The 14,022-nt window shown below is 39.4% G+C and overlaps 2 protein-coding genes across 3 annotated transcripts in view; one reads left to right on the forward strand and one right to left on the reverse strand.

The window, feature by feature from the left end:
* Positions 1 to 2,787, reverse strand: part of SERPIND1 (serpin family D member 1) — a 13,097-nt gene extending 10,310 nt beyond the window's left edge. Inside the window, exons 1-2 of the mRNA XM_025201518.1 lie at positions 2,481 to 2,787; positions 1 to 619 (exon numbers count right to left, since the gene is read on the reverse strand). The exon at positions 1 to 619 is cut by the window's left edge and continues 283 nt beyond it. Coding sequence (XP_025057303.1) covers positions 1 to 603 — 603 coding nt within the window. The 5' untranslated portion in view covers positions 604 to 619; positions 2,481 to 2,787. The remainder of the gene's footprint in view (positions 620 to 2,480) is intronic.
* The window catches only part of PI4KA (phosphatidylinositol 4-kinase alpha), an 82,043-nt gene that overhangs the window by 44,820 nt on the left and 23,201 nt on the right, over positions 1 to 14,022 (forward strand). For both annotated transcript variants that reach the window (XM_006021519.3, XM_014518929.2), the window contains exons 19-30: positions 5,184 to 5,292; positions 5,630 to 5,766; positions 6,575 to 6,708; positions 7,646 to 7,728; positions 8,812 to 8,882; positions 9,679 to 9,803; positions 10,518 to 10,599; positions 11,596 to 11,679; positions 12,061 to 12,150; positions 12,739 to 12,858; positions 13,069 to 13,161; positions 13,658 to 13,814. In XM_006021519.3, coding sequence (XP_006021581.1) covers positions 5,184 to 5,292; positions 5,630 to 5,766; positions 6,575 to 6,708; positions 7,646 to 7,728; positions 8,812 to 8,882; positions 9,679 to 9,803; positions 10,518 to 10,599; positions 11,596 to 11,679; positions 12,061 to 12,150; positions 12,739 to 12,858; positions 13,069 to 13,161; positions 13,658 to 13,814 — 1,285 coding nt within the window. The remainder of the gene's footprint in view (positions 1 to 5,183; positions 5,293 to 5,629; positions 5,767 to 6,574; positions 6,709 to 7,645; positions 7,729 to 8,811; positions 8,883 to 9,678; positions 9,804 to 10,517; positions 10,600 to 11,595; positions 11,680 to 12,060; positions 12,151 to 12,738; positions 12,859 to 13,068; positions 13,162 to 13,657; positions 13,815 to 14,022) is intronic.

Raw genomic sequence — 14,022 nt, forward strand, 5'->3', positions numbered from 1 at the left:
TGGGAAGAGCCGATGAGTTAGTTTACGGAAGAGGTTGTGAATCGTCATGATCTCGTACTTAGAGCTGGCATTAACGAAGTCTTGAAAACCTAAAACTGATAGTACTTCTTGTTGTGTCTGTCCCTTCAGTCCCAATGAAATCATTGCCATTGCAGTGGAAATGCCAACAGGAGCCATCAGAATGTTGTCTGTAGCGTTAGTGCTTTCTGTCAGACTCCGAAAAAGATCAAAGCCAAAGTTTGCATTGAGGATATTAAGACGCTGGATTCTGGTTTTACCGTGGAACAGTTCAAGAATATTCCCGTGCTGAATTTCAGAAATCTTATATGGGACAGCATCAATTATGTCACTGTAGTCGTCATCTTCGTTCAGTATCTTCTCCAAATCTAAGTAATCTTCCTCTTCTTCTTCTTCAGCAATCAGGTCATTTGTAATGGTGTTTTCCCTGTGGAACTCTAGTGGAAGATTAGGCATATCGTGGGATCCATTTTCTTGGAGATCACCATTTTTTATGCTCTGAAAATGCTCACTGAAGTCTTTGATCTCACAAAATGCAGATGTTACAATGAGAGAGAGGGCAAATAAATCAAGGAGGAACTTCATTCTGGTGCATTGAAAGCTGGAAAATACCAATGTATTTTAGTGAGAGTGTGTGGTGATCAACCCTTTTAAGCATTCACTTAGTGTTGAAGTAGGTTGTTCTTTTTACCTACATCACATTCCAACTTCAGTTTGTACACACACATCATCTACTACAAGCAAGCCTTAATTTCTCAGAAAATGAGGGCTTTAAAAAAATTAGAGGACTGAACCATTTTATGAAAATAGCTTCTGAATGTTTGAATTGTGGGGATGGGATGGGAATCGTCAATTAAACGTGCACATCAGAGGGTCAAGAGATTATTCAAATGCTATAAGGGTGGGTAAAATGGGATTTCTTGAAGACAGTGTCTTTGGAAGGGCAACACTGAATTGGGATGGAATAAGGGTCTGTGCATAGAGACACCCATTACATTAACATTTATAGTTCTGCTAGTAATCCTAGTGAGACTGTTTATAACATGTAAAGTTAAGCACTTGAATTCTTCTTTGCCAGATCAGGACCTTTTTTAGGTGTGGTTCCTTAATTTTTTAAGAAACTGATTTAAATACATCATTTTCTTTTTTGAGGGAATTGTTTGGCTTTCTAGGCATTGTGTCTGATGGGAAGGGTTGTTTTTGTGTGTTTCTTTGTGAAGGATTATGCAATGTCTAGCACTTCCATAAAGTGAGAGCTCTGTTAATACAAAATTGCAGCCAACACTTTTTAACGATTAGAAATGCAGGTTTCTGAGAAGGCAAGTATCACATTGAAGGAATTAGCCTCAGTTATTCCCTTACTGAGGGCATTTAGGTAGAATCCATTTATCATGTGAAATAATAGCCCTCCCATTTCACTGAGGATGTATATATGTATATGTGTGCGCACATGCACACGCACACCCCCTGTTGTTAGTGTCACATGTAAAGGAACTCGAGGACCTGATTTCCGAGGTGCAAACAGGCTGAAATACTTAACCACATAATTGATATGGATCCAGTAATCCACGATCTGAAATGCATGAAAAAGTGGTAATTCACTAGTACAATTTCAGGAGTACTGAAAGGCAAGGCTTTAGGAACCCTTATGCCCTGTACTACAACATCAACTGTGAAAGGGATAAAAACAATTGGAAATGCAGTCTGGATTTCTAAACTGCTTGCCCGTAGCTAGATGACTTTGCTCTTATTTTGTTTTACATTACTTCCATTGCTCTGTATAGGACATATTTTAGAAGAAAAATAATATTTAGAAGCTATAATGTGGACAAATAATATTGAATGGCATCTTTATAAGGAATTTTTTTTAAATGAAGAAAACATTGTTTTAAAAGCCTAGGAAGAGATCTTAATAAGAAAGGAGAACCAAGTAGTAAGTGGAAAGAAGAAATACTTTAAGTATGTCCTAACGACTTCCAAATAATGATGCTCATTTTCCTGTCTACTGATGTACAAAAAGAACAAAGATCAATTATCTTAAAAACATCTGAGAAGATTATTCCACCTTGAAACAAAATATTCTGCATTTTTAAGGCTCTATCACAGAACACCATTAAAAGCGTCTGCTGTGTGGTGAGTGAAGGATTGTCATCTTAATGCTTCTCCTTTGTTTAAAATGTAAATGACTTCTACGTTTTTTTTTGTTTGAGAAAGGTAATTGTGTGCAGTAACCGCTAATGAAAGATAAGTGCTTTCTGCCTCAGTTATAGTGTTGACGTACTTTTTGTGGTGCCTAGTTTTTACATTCTCGTCTTTCCCAGAGTTTAATGTATTATTTGCCCTCGGTTTACTGTGGACAACTTATTTCCACCCCCACCCTCCCCCTACACACACACATGTTTTGGAGTACATTTTTCTTAAAAGGTTTTTAACGTCAGCCAAAATCTTAGAAAATGTCTTACCTCCAAGCCACGGAGCAGGAAGGATGTGTTGAAGAGCTCAAGTAGGGTGAAAGGCAGGGTTTAAATCTGAACTTTGATGCTAGCAAATTCTCTCTCCCCCAAAGCAAACATGCCCCAAGTCAAACACTGCTAAACTTGCTGCATCAGCCAAAACCCCTCTACTTGTTTAGTGGTCCTTGCCAAGTGATTTGTTTCTTCCATGGAGGTTGTGTGGAGGCTTTTATAGTTTGTGGGGTGATTCCTTGCTTTGGTTCTGCTTGTGGATTTGAAAATCATCAAATGTTTCCCTCAAACTGTGGCCACATTTTATGTATGTTTTCTTGGGGAGCACATGCGGCTGTCTGTTTTACTTTTGCTGTGCCCTCTTTATGTGGACATCTTGCACACAGACACTGTTAAAATAATAGTGTTTCAGTTGGAAAATCAACAGCAGTGCCAAACCAAGCATCTTAAAGGCAGAAAAGAACTGATCACTGACTTTGTCCTTCGAGTTAAGCAACACCATTGGGGCTGGGGTGGCACAGGCACTAAGGCACACAGATGATTCAAGGCCATAGCAGAAGCACTCATGAATTCAGCTAAATATGTTGTCACACGGACACAAAAAAGGAAACGGACACTTTTCTTAAGTCTCACTATTCCTTTGGCTCGGTTTGTCTGTTGTAGCTACCTCTTGTTCCTTGTCTGTAGTTAGCTTGTAAGCCCTTTGAGGCAGGGAACATCTTCCCATTACGTGCAAATACCATGCCTAGAATTCCTGAGTGGGTCCTCTCTAGATTTGATAGTGGATGGTCCACCTTATTCAAGACTACATTGCTGGAAACAGCTGTGTTCTCCCTAGTAAAATAGCACTTTTTTCCTGCTTAAGCTCAGGTGAAACTTTTACTATAACAATGATATGGTATTAATGTATATAATGAGAGTCATTATTTCTCATTTCTCATATCTGATTGCATGGTGCAGTTTAGAAAGTGTTTCTTCTTCGCACAAAATCCATGTGATCTAACAAGGTGCCTGAGGCTTTTTAATAGATTCATAAGCATGCTGTTAATTTTTCTACACCTCTGTAGAGAATTACTACATGACTAGAAAGATTGTCTCTCATAAGCCAGGTTTGTGTATAAATATTTAACTCATAGTAGCAAAATCCAGTTAAGCTGGACAAAATAGGGCCACCACCCAGCTCATCCCAATTTAAGAAGCCTGTTCCTATTTCAGATGTACTGTATGCTCTAAGGCAGGGGCAGGCAATTATTTCGGGCAGAGGGCTGCTTACTGAGTTTTGACAAGCCATCGAGGGCCGTATGACAGGCAGCCAGGGGCAGATAAATATTAATTTTCTTAATTTTGAGGGGGCCCCGCGGGCTGGATAGAATGGCTGCATTTGGCCCCCAGGCCACATTTTGCCCACGCCTACAAGGTTTGGAGGGGTTTATGCCATACACTCCTGGCCTCGGTGTTCAGTCTATGCTAAGAAGCCTAGTACACTTTGCATGGCTAGAAGAGGAAAACCTATTCAGTTCTTGCTCACTAGGAGTTAGAGCAGGGGGTCTGAACTGTGTAACACGAGACAGATAATGGTTCACTGGGAGCTCAAGGGCTGTGCTGGTTTGGCAAGAATTTATTAAAAGCAAACAGAGTCCTGTTATTTGCCTGTGTACAGATAGCAAGGTCTGTGGGATAGGAACTATCTGCATGAGTGTACAGTAACTGTTCCCCGTTTGGGGCCCCTAAGCACTAGCACAAAACAAATAATAAACGATTCTAATGAATGCTGAACAGAAGTAGCCGCTGTCTGTGCTTTAGTGATAACTTGATTCTGCACACCACTATCTTTGCCCCTACAGTTTGAAGATGATGGTGATCAGGGTCTGAATTTAATTATCTGGCCATGTATTGTGCAACATTAAAACATCTACTTTCAGGTGTTAGCTTGTATTAATACAAAATTACTTCTTCTGTATTACCAAGTCCAGTGCTTGGAAAATTAGTAGTTGCTACAGCATTACACCAAAATGGAGCTGTTTATCCATAGCTTTGACAGTAACCGGATAATTTTCAACAATATGCTTAATCAATTGATGGAGCTAACTTCTGAGTGCTAGAGTGACACAGTATGAAGTTATACGGACGGATTCCTTTACGTCAGTGTTTCTCAACTTTTTAAGTAGCAAGTACCCCCTAACTTCTGAAAATTGTAATAAGTACCCCAACACTCAATTTTCCAGGGGATTTTATATTTACAGACTAATGTGTGCCATATGTTGGAAGAAGGGCTGTGTATATAAGGCTGTGATATGACAGATGTCTGACCTGGTGTAGGTAAGGTTGCCACCTTTTACACCAGAGGTGCACAACTCAAGTGTGTACTTGGGCTAGAGGTGATGTTGGCTAAATCTGGGAGGACTGAACCCAGTGCCATGCAAAACACAGCATGCCAAATTATTATTGGGGATTTTAAAGTGCCATGCAATGTGTGGTGCACCAAACTTTTTGCCATAGTTTTGAGAGGAGAATAGGGTGAGGAGAGAGAGAGAGAGAGAGAGAGGAAAAGAGAGTGAGAGAGAGAAAGTGTTGGGGTACCTGCGTACCCCCTGCCTGTGTCTCGTGTACCCCCAGGAGTACACGTACCACAGGTTGAGAAACCGTGCTTTACATAACATTAAATTATCATGACCCTTCTCTTCTCTACTTCCTTTTTAGCTCACAAGACGCTTGCCACCTATCAAGGAAGCCAAACCCAGGTTACAGAAGCTGTTTCGTGATTTTTGGCTCTACTCGGTGCTCATGGGATTTGCTGTGGAGGGATCAGGTAAGTTGACTTCTAATGGAAAAAGTATCAATGTTGATCTGGGAAAATCAGGGGTATAGGATGATAATAGGTAAAATAGAAACTCCTTGCGTGTCAAGAGGCTTCACAGGCACCCATCCAGCCATGTTTATTAGGTTTGTGCCGAGTCTGTTTCCCTTTGAGTGAATCTCATATTTTTTAGAGTGAACCAATTGAGTATCAATTTAAAAATAATTAAACTAAATTAGGTTTAGGTTTCTTTAGTAGTTAAACAAGCTGCAGTTGTCTTAATGGAGCACCTTAACATACTTTGCCGTGGCATAATTGGTCATGCTCACCCTCTCCATTTTTACTACAGGTCTTTGGCCAGAAGAGTGGTATGAAGGGGTCTGTGAAATAGCCACTAAGTCTCCGCTACTTACATTTCCCAGCAAAGAACCTCTTCGTTCTGTCCTTCAGTACAACTCTGCCATGAAAAATGACACAGTGACGTCTGTAAGAACCACTTTCTTCCACTGTGCCCCTTTGAGGCATTAAATGAAATATTTGATATTTAACCAGTAGATATTGCTTTGCAATAGCTTCATGATACCTTCATTTAACCTGCATTGATGAAAAACAGCACCTTTTACGTGCACGCTCACATCATACAAGCTGTGTATGTAGCTTAACAGAACAAAAAGTAGGAGTATCAGCATCAGCTAGGACCAGAAGCTGCAGTCCTCTTGGCTAGTATCCAGGTCTTACTAGGGAGTGAAACCTTTTAATGATGCTTTTGTGTTTTTCCTGTGTCTGACAAAAATCTGCTCAAAAGTTCTGTTTCTAAAGTAAAATGACATTCTCTATTTTCTCTCTTAAAATGGCTTCCAGCTGAGCCTGTGGAGTAAGTTCCTATTGTAAAGATAAATAAGTGGAAGGATGAACGACCAGTGTAAAACTGAGAGCCAAATTTTCTACTGATATGACTTCTCTGACACCGTTAGTTACCCCAGCAGAGAGCTTTGTCCTACTTTTCATGTACTGTGGTGAGCTCTGCTGCTTGAATCTGACTGATCAGGAATAAGCGAACTGGTTGTCCTTATTCCCCTTCCTCCCTCCCATAACGGCTCTTGTATAACATTCGAGTATCTGGCTGTACGTTGTAAGAGCTTGGGTGCCTTTTTGCTTTCCTCTTTACTTGCATGTACAGTTACACTGTGAAGGGATTTTAAAGAAACAGAGCATAAGTCAGTAGTAACCTAAATGTAGTTATTTTTAGAATACAAATAAAAATAGTACCAAGTTGAATCTATTAATCTCTTAGGCTGAGCTGAATGAATTACGGAGCACCATTATAAATCTCTTGGATCCTCCTCCAGAAGTGTCGGCACAGATCAATAAACTGGACTTCGCTATGTCTACCTACCTACTGTCTGTTTACCGTCTAGAGTACATGAGGTATATTTTTGTTCCTGGATGTCGCTTTTTAAAAATTCTTGGTTCCTGGCATTTTGTACGCGCTTAAGTTTAATCTGGACACGCAGGATGAAATTGTGATTTTTTTTGTTGTAGTTAGTGCAATTTTGGCCCCACTAAATCATTTGGACCAGGATTTCACTTTTATTGCAGCCCCTTTACAGCAGGAAAAAGGGCTGGACTGATGCAAATGGCCCATAAAACCCCAGTCCTGGCTTGGAGGAGATTTGCTGTGCTGCAACAACTGTGGTAGACTCCCTTCCAAGAACCCTCAGGCAGGCTTAAAGTATCCTTAGCCCTATCTACTCAAGGTAGTTAGAAATGCAGCACAGAATCTGCCCTGTGACATTTCACAGTTGTTAAGATGTTAGAGTCAGTATTCCTGATGTATAGTAGAGCTTGCTTCTGGCTAGTGTACTTTTATTTGCAGTAGCAAAACGCTCAGGAATTGGTATGAGAGTTTTAGGACTCTTAGGTGAGAGTTGAAAGGGGTGCTCATGCTTGCACTTGCTTGCTCTCGCGCTCACTCGCTCTCATTTGCTCTCTCCATGCCTAATGTTAAGTCATCTGAGAGAGCCAGTGCTTTAATTGTCCCAAATTCGTTGTCTCTAGAGAATGGTGGTATCTTGTTTGTTAAAATGTCCTGTAGCTATGACTTTGTGAGTGCTTCACCATATTTCTCTTACTTTTGATGGTTTTGTGCAAATTGATAAGCAGGTCACAAGCTTTTTCTTGTTCTCTCATCCTTATTAGTTGGATGTATATCCAAAGACTTGGCCATTAAATTTAATGGAGATTTTGTGTTACTTGTTTTTTGACAACTACCCAGTCACTGCATATGGGCATATACTGAAGAGAAAAAGCACTGTTTATACACTTAGCTTTGTGTGGAAGGTGCTGAAGATTATTTTTGTCTTAGGGTACTGCGTTCAGCAGACCAAGATCGCTTCCAGGTGATGTTTTGCTATTTTGAGGATAAAGCTATTCAAAAAGACAAATCTGGTAAGTTCACCTGTGCTACCTGGGATCCTAAAACTTGCCACTTAGCACAAGTGCTTTTGTTCTACATTTAACTAATTTTAAAAGAACCTACATTATATGGGTATGGTTTAAGCTAAATGAATTTTGAATTGTAGTTATCAGAGGGAGCCTTGAAGTTTATTAGTGTGAACCAGGAAACTTTGAGCTTGTTCAGTGCTTGCATGCAGAAGGAGATAGTCCTGATAGAAGCAGCCATATGTATTAGGTGTATTTGTTCTTCCAGTCAAATTTCCCATAAATTGTCAGATGTATTTTTAAATTGCTTAATGTTTGTTATCAACAAACACCAGCACAGATGAAGGCCCTGTGGGAATGGGACCAAATCAAATTAGACGGCCTGGTTGCCTTAAAATTCAGTTGATAAAATACTGTTGCAGTCTCCTGCTGCTAGATATATAATATATAGCCTGAATGCTAGTTTCCAAAATACCTGTAGTCAATGGCTAACTCCAGTGACTATCATTGCCAGCAGCAGGGAACTGATGGCAGTGGGTTAGTTCTAACTAGTTCTAACTTTTTATATGAAATAATGATCACAGTGATTGTGATTACTCTCTACTGTAGAAATGTACTGGTTTGTTTCTTTTATCAATTCACTTGGATTATGCAGCAAGGTTGGGGTAATATATTTTAGGAATAGCTCTCTGACCAAAAAAAAAAAAAAAAAAGGTCAAGTTACTGTGTAACCTGTAGAAACCACTTTTACCAAATGGCTAAATACTGCACTTTTTTAGTTTTAAAAGACTGTCTAAGCAAAATGTCTTATTCTGCAAAGTTATGGCATAGAGGAACAGGACAGGAGAATAGTTTTAGTCATCTGTCAGGCTGATTTGTTCCTAAGTGCTAATTGCAAGTGCTGGTAGCTTATTTTCGTTTCTTTCTCTCTGTTTTATCTCTCTGGAAAGAAATGTTTGTTTTAGATTTTAAAGCAACTTGGGTCAATGCTGGTCAGATAAATAAACACATTTGACTGCTAAAGATGTAGCATACAAAGAAAATGTAATTCTTCAAGACAACACATGATTTCTCTGGATTCTTTTCTAGGTATGATGCAGTGTGTAATAGCTGTTGCAGATAAGGTGTTTGAAGCTTTCCTGACAATGATGGCTGATAAAGTAAGTTTCATAGATTTCACAGACATTAGGGCTGGAAAGGACCTCACGACATCACACGGTCCAGCCCCGTGTACACGGGGCAGGAAGTCAGCTGGGGTCAGATCACCCCAGCAAGATAAGCATCCAAGCGTTTCTTAAAGGTGTCCAGAGTAGGTGCTTGCACTTGTTCTGGGGAAGTCTATTCCAGACTCTGGAGACTCAGACAGTAAAGAAGTTTTTCCTTATGTCCAGTTTAAAATGGTCTTCCAGCAGTTTGTAACTGTTAGATCTTGTCTTCCCATGGGGTGCCCTGATGAACAGACGTTCTTCCAGATTCTGATGCACACCCCTTATATACTTTATAGGCTACCACCAAGTCACCCCTGAGCCTTCGCTTCTCCAGGCTGAATTGTCCCATGCTTCTCAGCCTGTCTTCATAAAGCCTGTTCTCTTGACCTCTAATCATGCACATGGCTCTCCTCTGGACTCTCTCAAGCTTCTCCACATCCTTCCTTAAGTGTGGAGCACAGAATTGGATGCAGTACTCCAGCTACGGCCTCACCAAGGCTGAGTACAGCAGGAGGATGACTTCTTGGGTCTTGCTTGAGATGCATCAGTAGATGCAAACCGGAGTTTTTTATTTGCATTGCCAACTGTGGCATCGCATCGGTAGCTTATGTTCATCTTGTGGTCAATCATGACCCCCAAGTCTTTTTTCAGTCGTGTAGCTAGTTTAGTTCCTGTAAACTAAAGTGAGTATGTGTGAACTTTTTATCTAAAAGCAAATGTTTCTTGCTTCTCTGTGAAATGTTTCTAGCCTAAAACTAAAGAGAATGAAGAAGAGCTGGAGAGACATGCGCAGTTCCTGCTGGTGAATTTTAACCACATTCACAAACGGATCAGGAGAGTTGCAGACAAATACTTATCTGGTCTTGTAGATAAGTGAGTATCGAGTTCCATGTTCTTTGGGCTTCTTTGTGTTGGCTAGTTGGTTAGCAAAACTGATAGTAAGACAATTGAATAGGGCTTTGGGATTCCATGGCTGTTAATTCTGTTGAATTGAGGCATAAAAAAATGCCTAACTAAGGCTGCTAAGCCTTATCTTGGTTCTGAAATACTTGCTTAGTCGATATTCTACCTTCTTACATGCTAGACAATCCAAACAAATGCTCATTTAAATAAATGCAAAAATGTAGCCGGCTTTATCACACTGTATATTTCTTCAAAGCATCCTGTATCCTGTGCTGGCTAGTAATATGTAATACATATAGTTATGATGTTCTCGCAAAATACAGAAATACAAATACAAAATTGGGTCATTACTGAAGGTTAAAATGCTTTAGTTTCCTTTGATTTCCAGCTTGAGCTAGTCAAGAAATATGGAGGTGAAACTGCCTAGCCTAAATCATTACCTTGACTCTGTGAGAGTTTTGTAACTAATTAATTGCCTCTGTACGCTGAAGTTTGCCTTTGTAAGAGCTTTTGACAGCTGTTCAGCTTCTAGGCTGTTGTGATCCATACTTAACTCAGTCACTTGTGGTCTGCATAGATTTACACATATCTACATTGTTGTGTGTTTCCTTTGCATGTGTTGATGAAGGTACTCCCTTTCCTCACTTCTTTATAGATATAATGTATTAATTTGTTTTGTTTTAGGTTTCCTCACTTATTGTGGAGTGGAACTGTGCTGAAGACTATGTTAGATATTCTCCAGACACTGTCATTGTCTCTTAGTGCAGTAAGTGTTTTGTTACTAACTGCTATACAAATAAGAAGTACATTTGTGTTGACCACAGTTTCCACTAAAAACAGAATGCAGAGATAAGAGTATTGCTGGAAGGTGCTCCTTTGCAGAACATGTAGCATCTATCATTTAACACTACAGATGCTGAGCTGCATAATATTCCCATTGTTTTTTCTTAGCTTTTTATTCCATATCTTTCAGTTGTAATGCTCTGCTTCTCTATAGTTTTGAACTGAACAGTAGTTATACTTTAAAAAGGCATCTTATATCATTTCTAAAATTCCTTTTCACAATTTCTTACAGACGCTATTAATATTAAACTCAGAACAGATCTGAGAAGTGTTGTTAGTTCCCCATTTTCCAGGTCATTAAACTGTGGACCAGGGTGATTTATCCAAGGTGGCACAGCAAGTCAGTGTTAGAATTGGGAGTAAAACCTAGCTGCTCTGATTCTCACTGCCCAGCTGTAACCATTAAACCATTCCTTACTGAACTTGTAATTAAGTTTCATAGATTCATAGAAGTTAGGGGCTGGAAGGGACCTCAAAGATAATCGGGTCCAGCCCCCCTGCTCAAGGCAGGAAAGACTGCCAAGGTTGTATTGTTAGTGTTTTGAGTGGTGGCTAGCAAATGCGGTCTTCTTTTTATGTTAACTTTACATATGCAAGGACTCGGTTATTTAATTTTGGATTAATGTTTTGTTTTTAAGTGTTTGAAAGGTGGAAAATAATTGTAAAAGTTTTGTTTTACTAATTCTGTACTGATGTTTTTGTACAGACAATAAGGCAGTTACAGTTGTGCTGGAAAGAAGACCGAAAGGAGTCTCTTAAATAGCTGCTATCTGCATTTGTGGGACAGAGGATATCATTAGCAAACTGATTTAGTAAATTGGAGCACTCCTGGGGAAAATGCAGCTGGTAGTGAACAGGTTAAACAGATGTGGATGTGCTAAGTTGTTCTGTATTGAGACTCTTAACATTCTTTGTTTAGGACATTCATAAGGACCAACCATACTATGACATTCCAGATGCCCCATATAGAATCACTGTCCCTGATACATATGAAGCCAGAGAGGTAGGTGATAGCCCTGTGATTGAGCAACTATAACTACATGTAGTTTGACTTTTTCATGTCCCTTGGGGAATATTGGTTTGGCCAGTCTGAATGGCTATGTTTTAAAGCTACATCTTATGTTTGGAACCTGTACTATAATTAGGTTACCAGATATCTATGTTCGTTCTACCTTTTCTCTTTTCAGAATTGCACTTTGCTGGAGCATAACAATTCTTTGCCTCCAAAAACATTCTTTTATAAGCTGAAGTATCCTAATGTAATTACGAATTCTTTTGATTAGTCTCCATTTAGTGCTTTTAGCTTTGTTCATTGTGCCATTTTCTGTTTGTTAATTACTGGGTAAGTGACAGATGCACTGATGCTTTCTTTTTTCTTTTTAAGAGTATAGTTAAGGACTTTGCTGCACGCTGTGGGATGATTCTGCAAGAAGCAATGAAATGGGCTCCCTCTGTCACAAAATCCCACCTGCAGGTAACTAACTTGAATGGATGAGGAAATAATCTGATTCTCAGACATGTTCAGTGTCCAAATAATGAGTGCGCCAAGCTTTTTCTCTCATACACTATTCATGCATCGTTGTATAACTTCTTTATATTCTAATTCTTTACATTTCCCCACTCCTTCCCCCCACACCATATAGAAGAAACATTCCTAAAATATGTTGAAATGGGCTTCAAACCATAAACTTTCAAATATATTCATAAATAACAGTTAAGTAATTTTCAGCCTTGTTGGTGTGCCAGTGACCCTAGTCTTCCATGCTTCTTTTTTCCTAGAGCAAATTAATTAATGTTGTCATCTTCCATGCAATGTAAAAGGTCTCTCCTTGTAGAATATTTGTTTGATTCTCAAAACCACAACCTTGGCTTCAAAGTGGCTCCTCAACATATTCATGTTTATGCCCTTTAGCAAAGAAGAAAGAAAAATATTCTAGGCTTTTAAGATTAAATATTCAAAATAGCCTTATGTCTTATAAGTGTAAGCCTTACTTTCCTAATACAGAGGAATAATGCTTTTTAAAATTAGTCACCCTCAAATGAATTTGTCCTTTTCTCTTAGGAATACCTGAACAAGCATCAGAACTGGGTATCAGGCTTATCCCAACACACAGGCTTGGCTATGGCTACAGAAAGCATTCTCCACTTTGCAGGCTACAACAGACACAACACCACATTGGGAGTGAGTATTACTTTTATACTAACACTTGCCTGAAGCAGTCGTATAGAGAGCAATCCATGTGCCATTTGCTGTTTTTTCTGGTCCTTGTGATCTACTTAGCTAGTTCTCTTGGTGTTTGGCACTGGCTAATCAGTGTAAAGAACTGGACATTGTAAATGGGTAACACATTTTGGGGGCATAAAGAGTAATAACAATGATACCTCTTTATAGGCAACCCAACTAACTGAAAGACCGACTTGTGTAAAGAAAGATTACTCCAACTTCATGGCTTCTCTTAACTTGCGCAATCGCTATGCAGGAGAGGTAACTGGGCTTTTTCCTGAATTCATGGCAATCACCAAGTGGTGATACAGCTTTGTTGATGGTGTTTGGTTTAAATAGAGGATGAGGATGAGGATTTGACTGCATATTATGACCAGGTTGGAAATGCTTTTAGAAGGATGTCATCCTGTAGACTAAGCAGGGATGTTGAGGCATGTTATCCTTCTTTCTTGCTTAAGGACATCATATCCATACTTTATTAAAAAGGCCCTTTTACTGCTGGTCCTCAGGGGTCAAAGAAATCATTACCCATGCAAAAAAGGCCTTGGCCCTCTCCCTGTATTTGCTAGATAACTTTTCAGCAAAATGTAATGGTCAAGAAGTTGTCATAAGTCCCCCAGTGGGTTTCCTCACTGAGTTGGAAATACTGTGCTTCCTAGAAATTATTCCTTCCTAGACTCTGACTGAAGCCACAGTAAAATAAGGTTGTCATTTAAGAAAGTTACTTTTCATAATTGATCAAAAGTATGTTTCACAGGTGGCTGGAATGATTCAGTTCTCCAGTGCTACAGGTCGAACCTCCGACCTGAACAAACTGATGATTAAACAGCTCAATGATGCATTAGAAGGAGGCCTGACCGATTTCTACACCCAGGCCATGTTTAAGATGACTGCATTGCTAATAAGTAGCAAAGGTAATGAAAACAAATAGAACTGTTTTGCACGTGTTAATAATGCTGATGCTTTTAATATTAAATTACAATGAATAGATGCATACAAACTCAGGTGAGTATCAACCTGAAGCAAAACGGTGCTTTTTCTTCCAGTACGTTTAAAATTGGGGCGAGGACAGTGGGGAGGAACTCTTGAAATCACATAAGTTATTTGTTTGCTGATTGGCAA

The sequence above is a fragment of the Alligator sinensis genome, unplaced genomic scaffold, assembly GCF_000455745.1.
Source record: "Alligator sinensis unplaced genomic scaffold, ASM45574v1 scaffold570_1, whole genome shotgun sequence".
In the NCBI taxonomy this organism is placed as follows: Eukaryota; Metazoa; Chordata; order Crocodylia; family Alligatoridae; genus Alligator; species Alligator sinensis.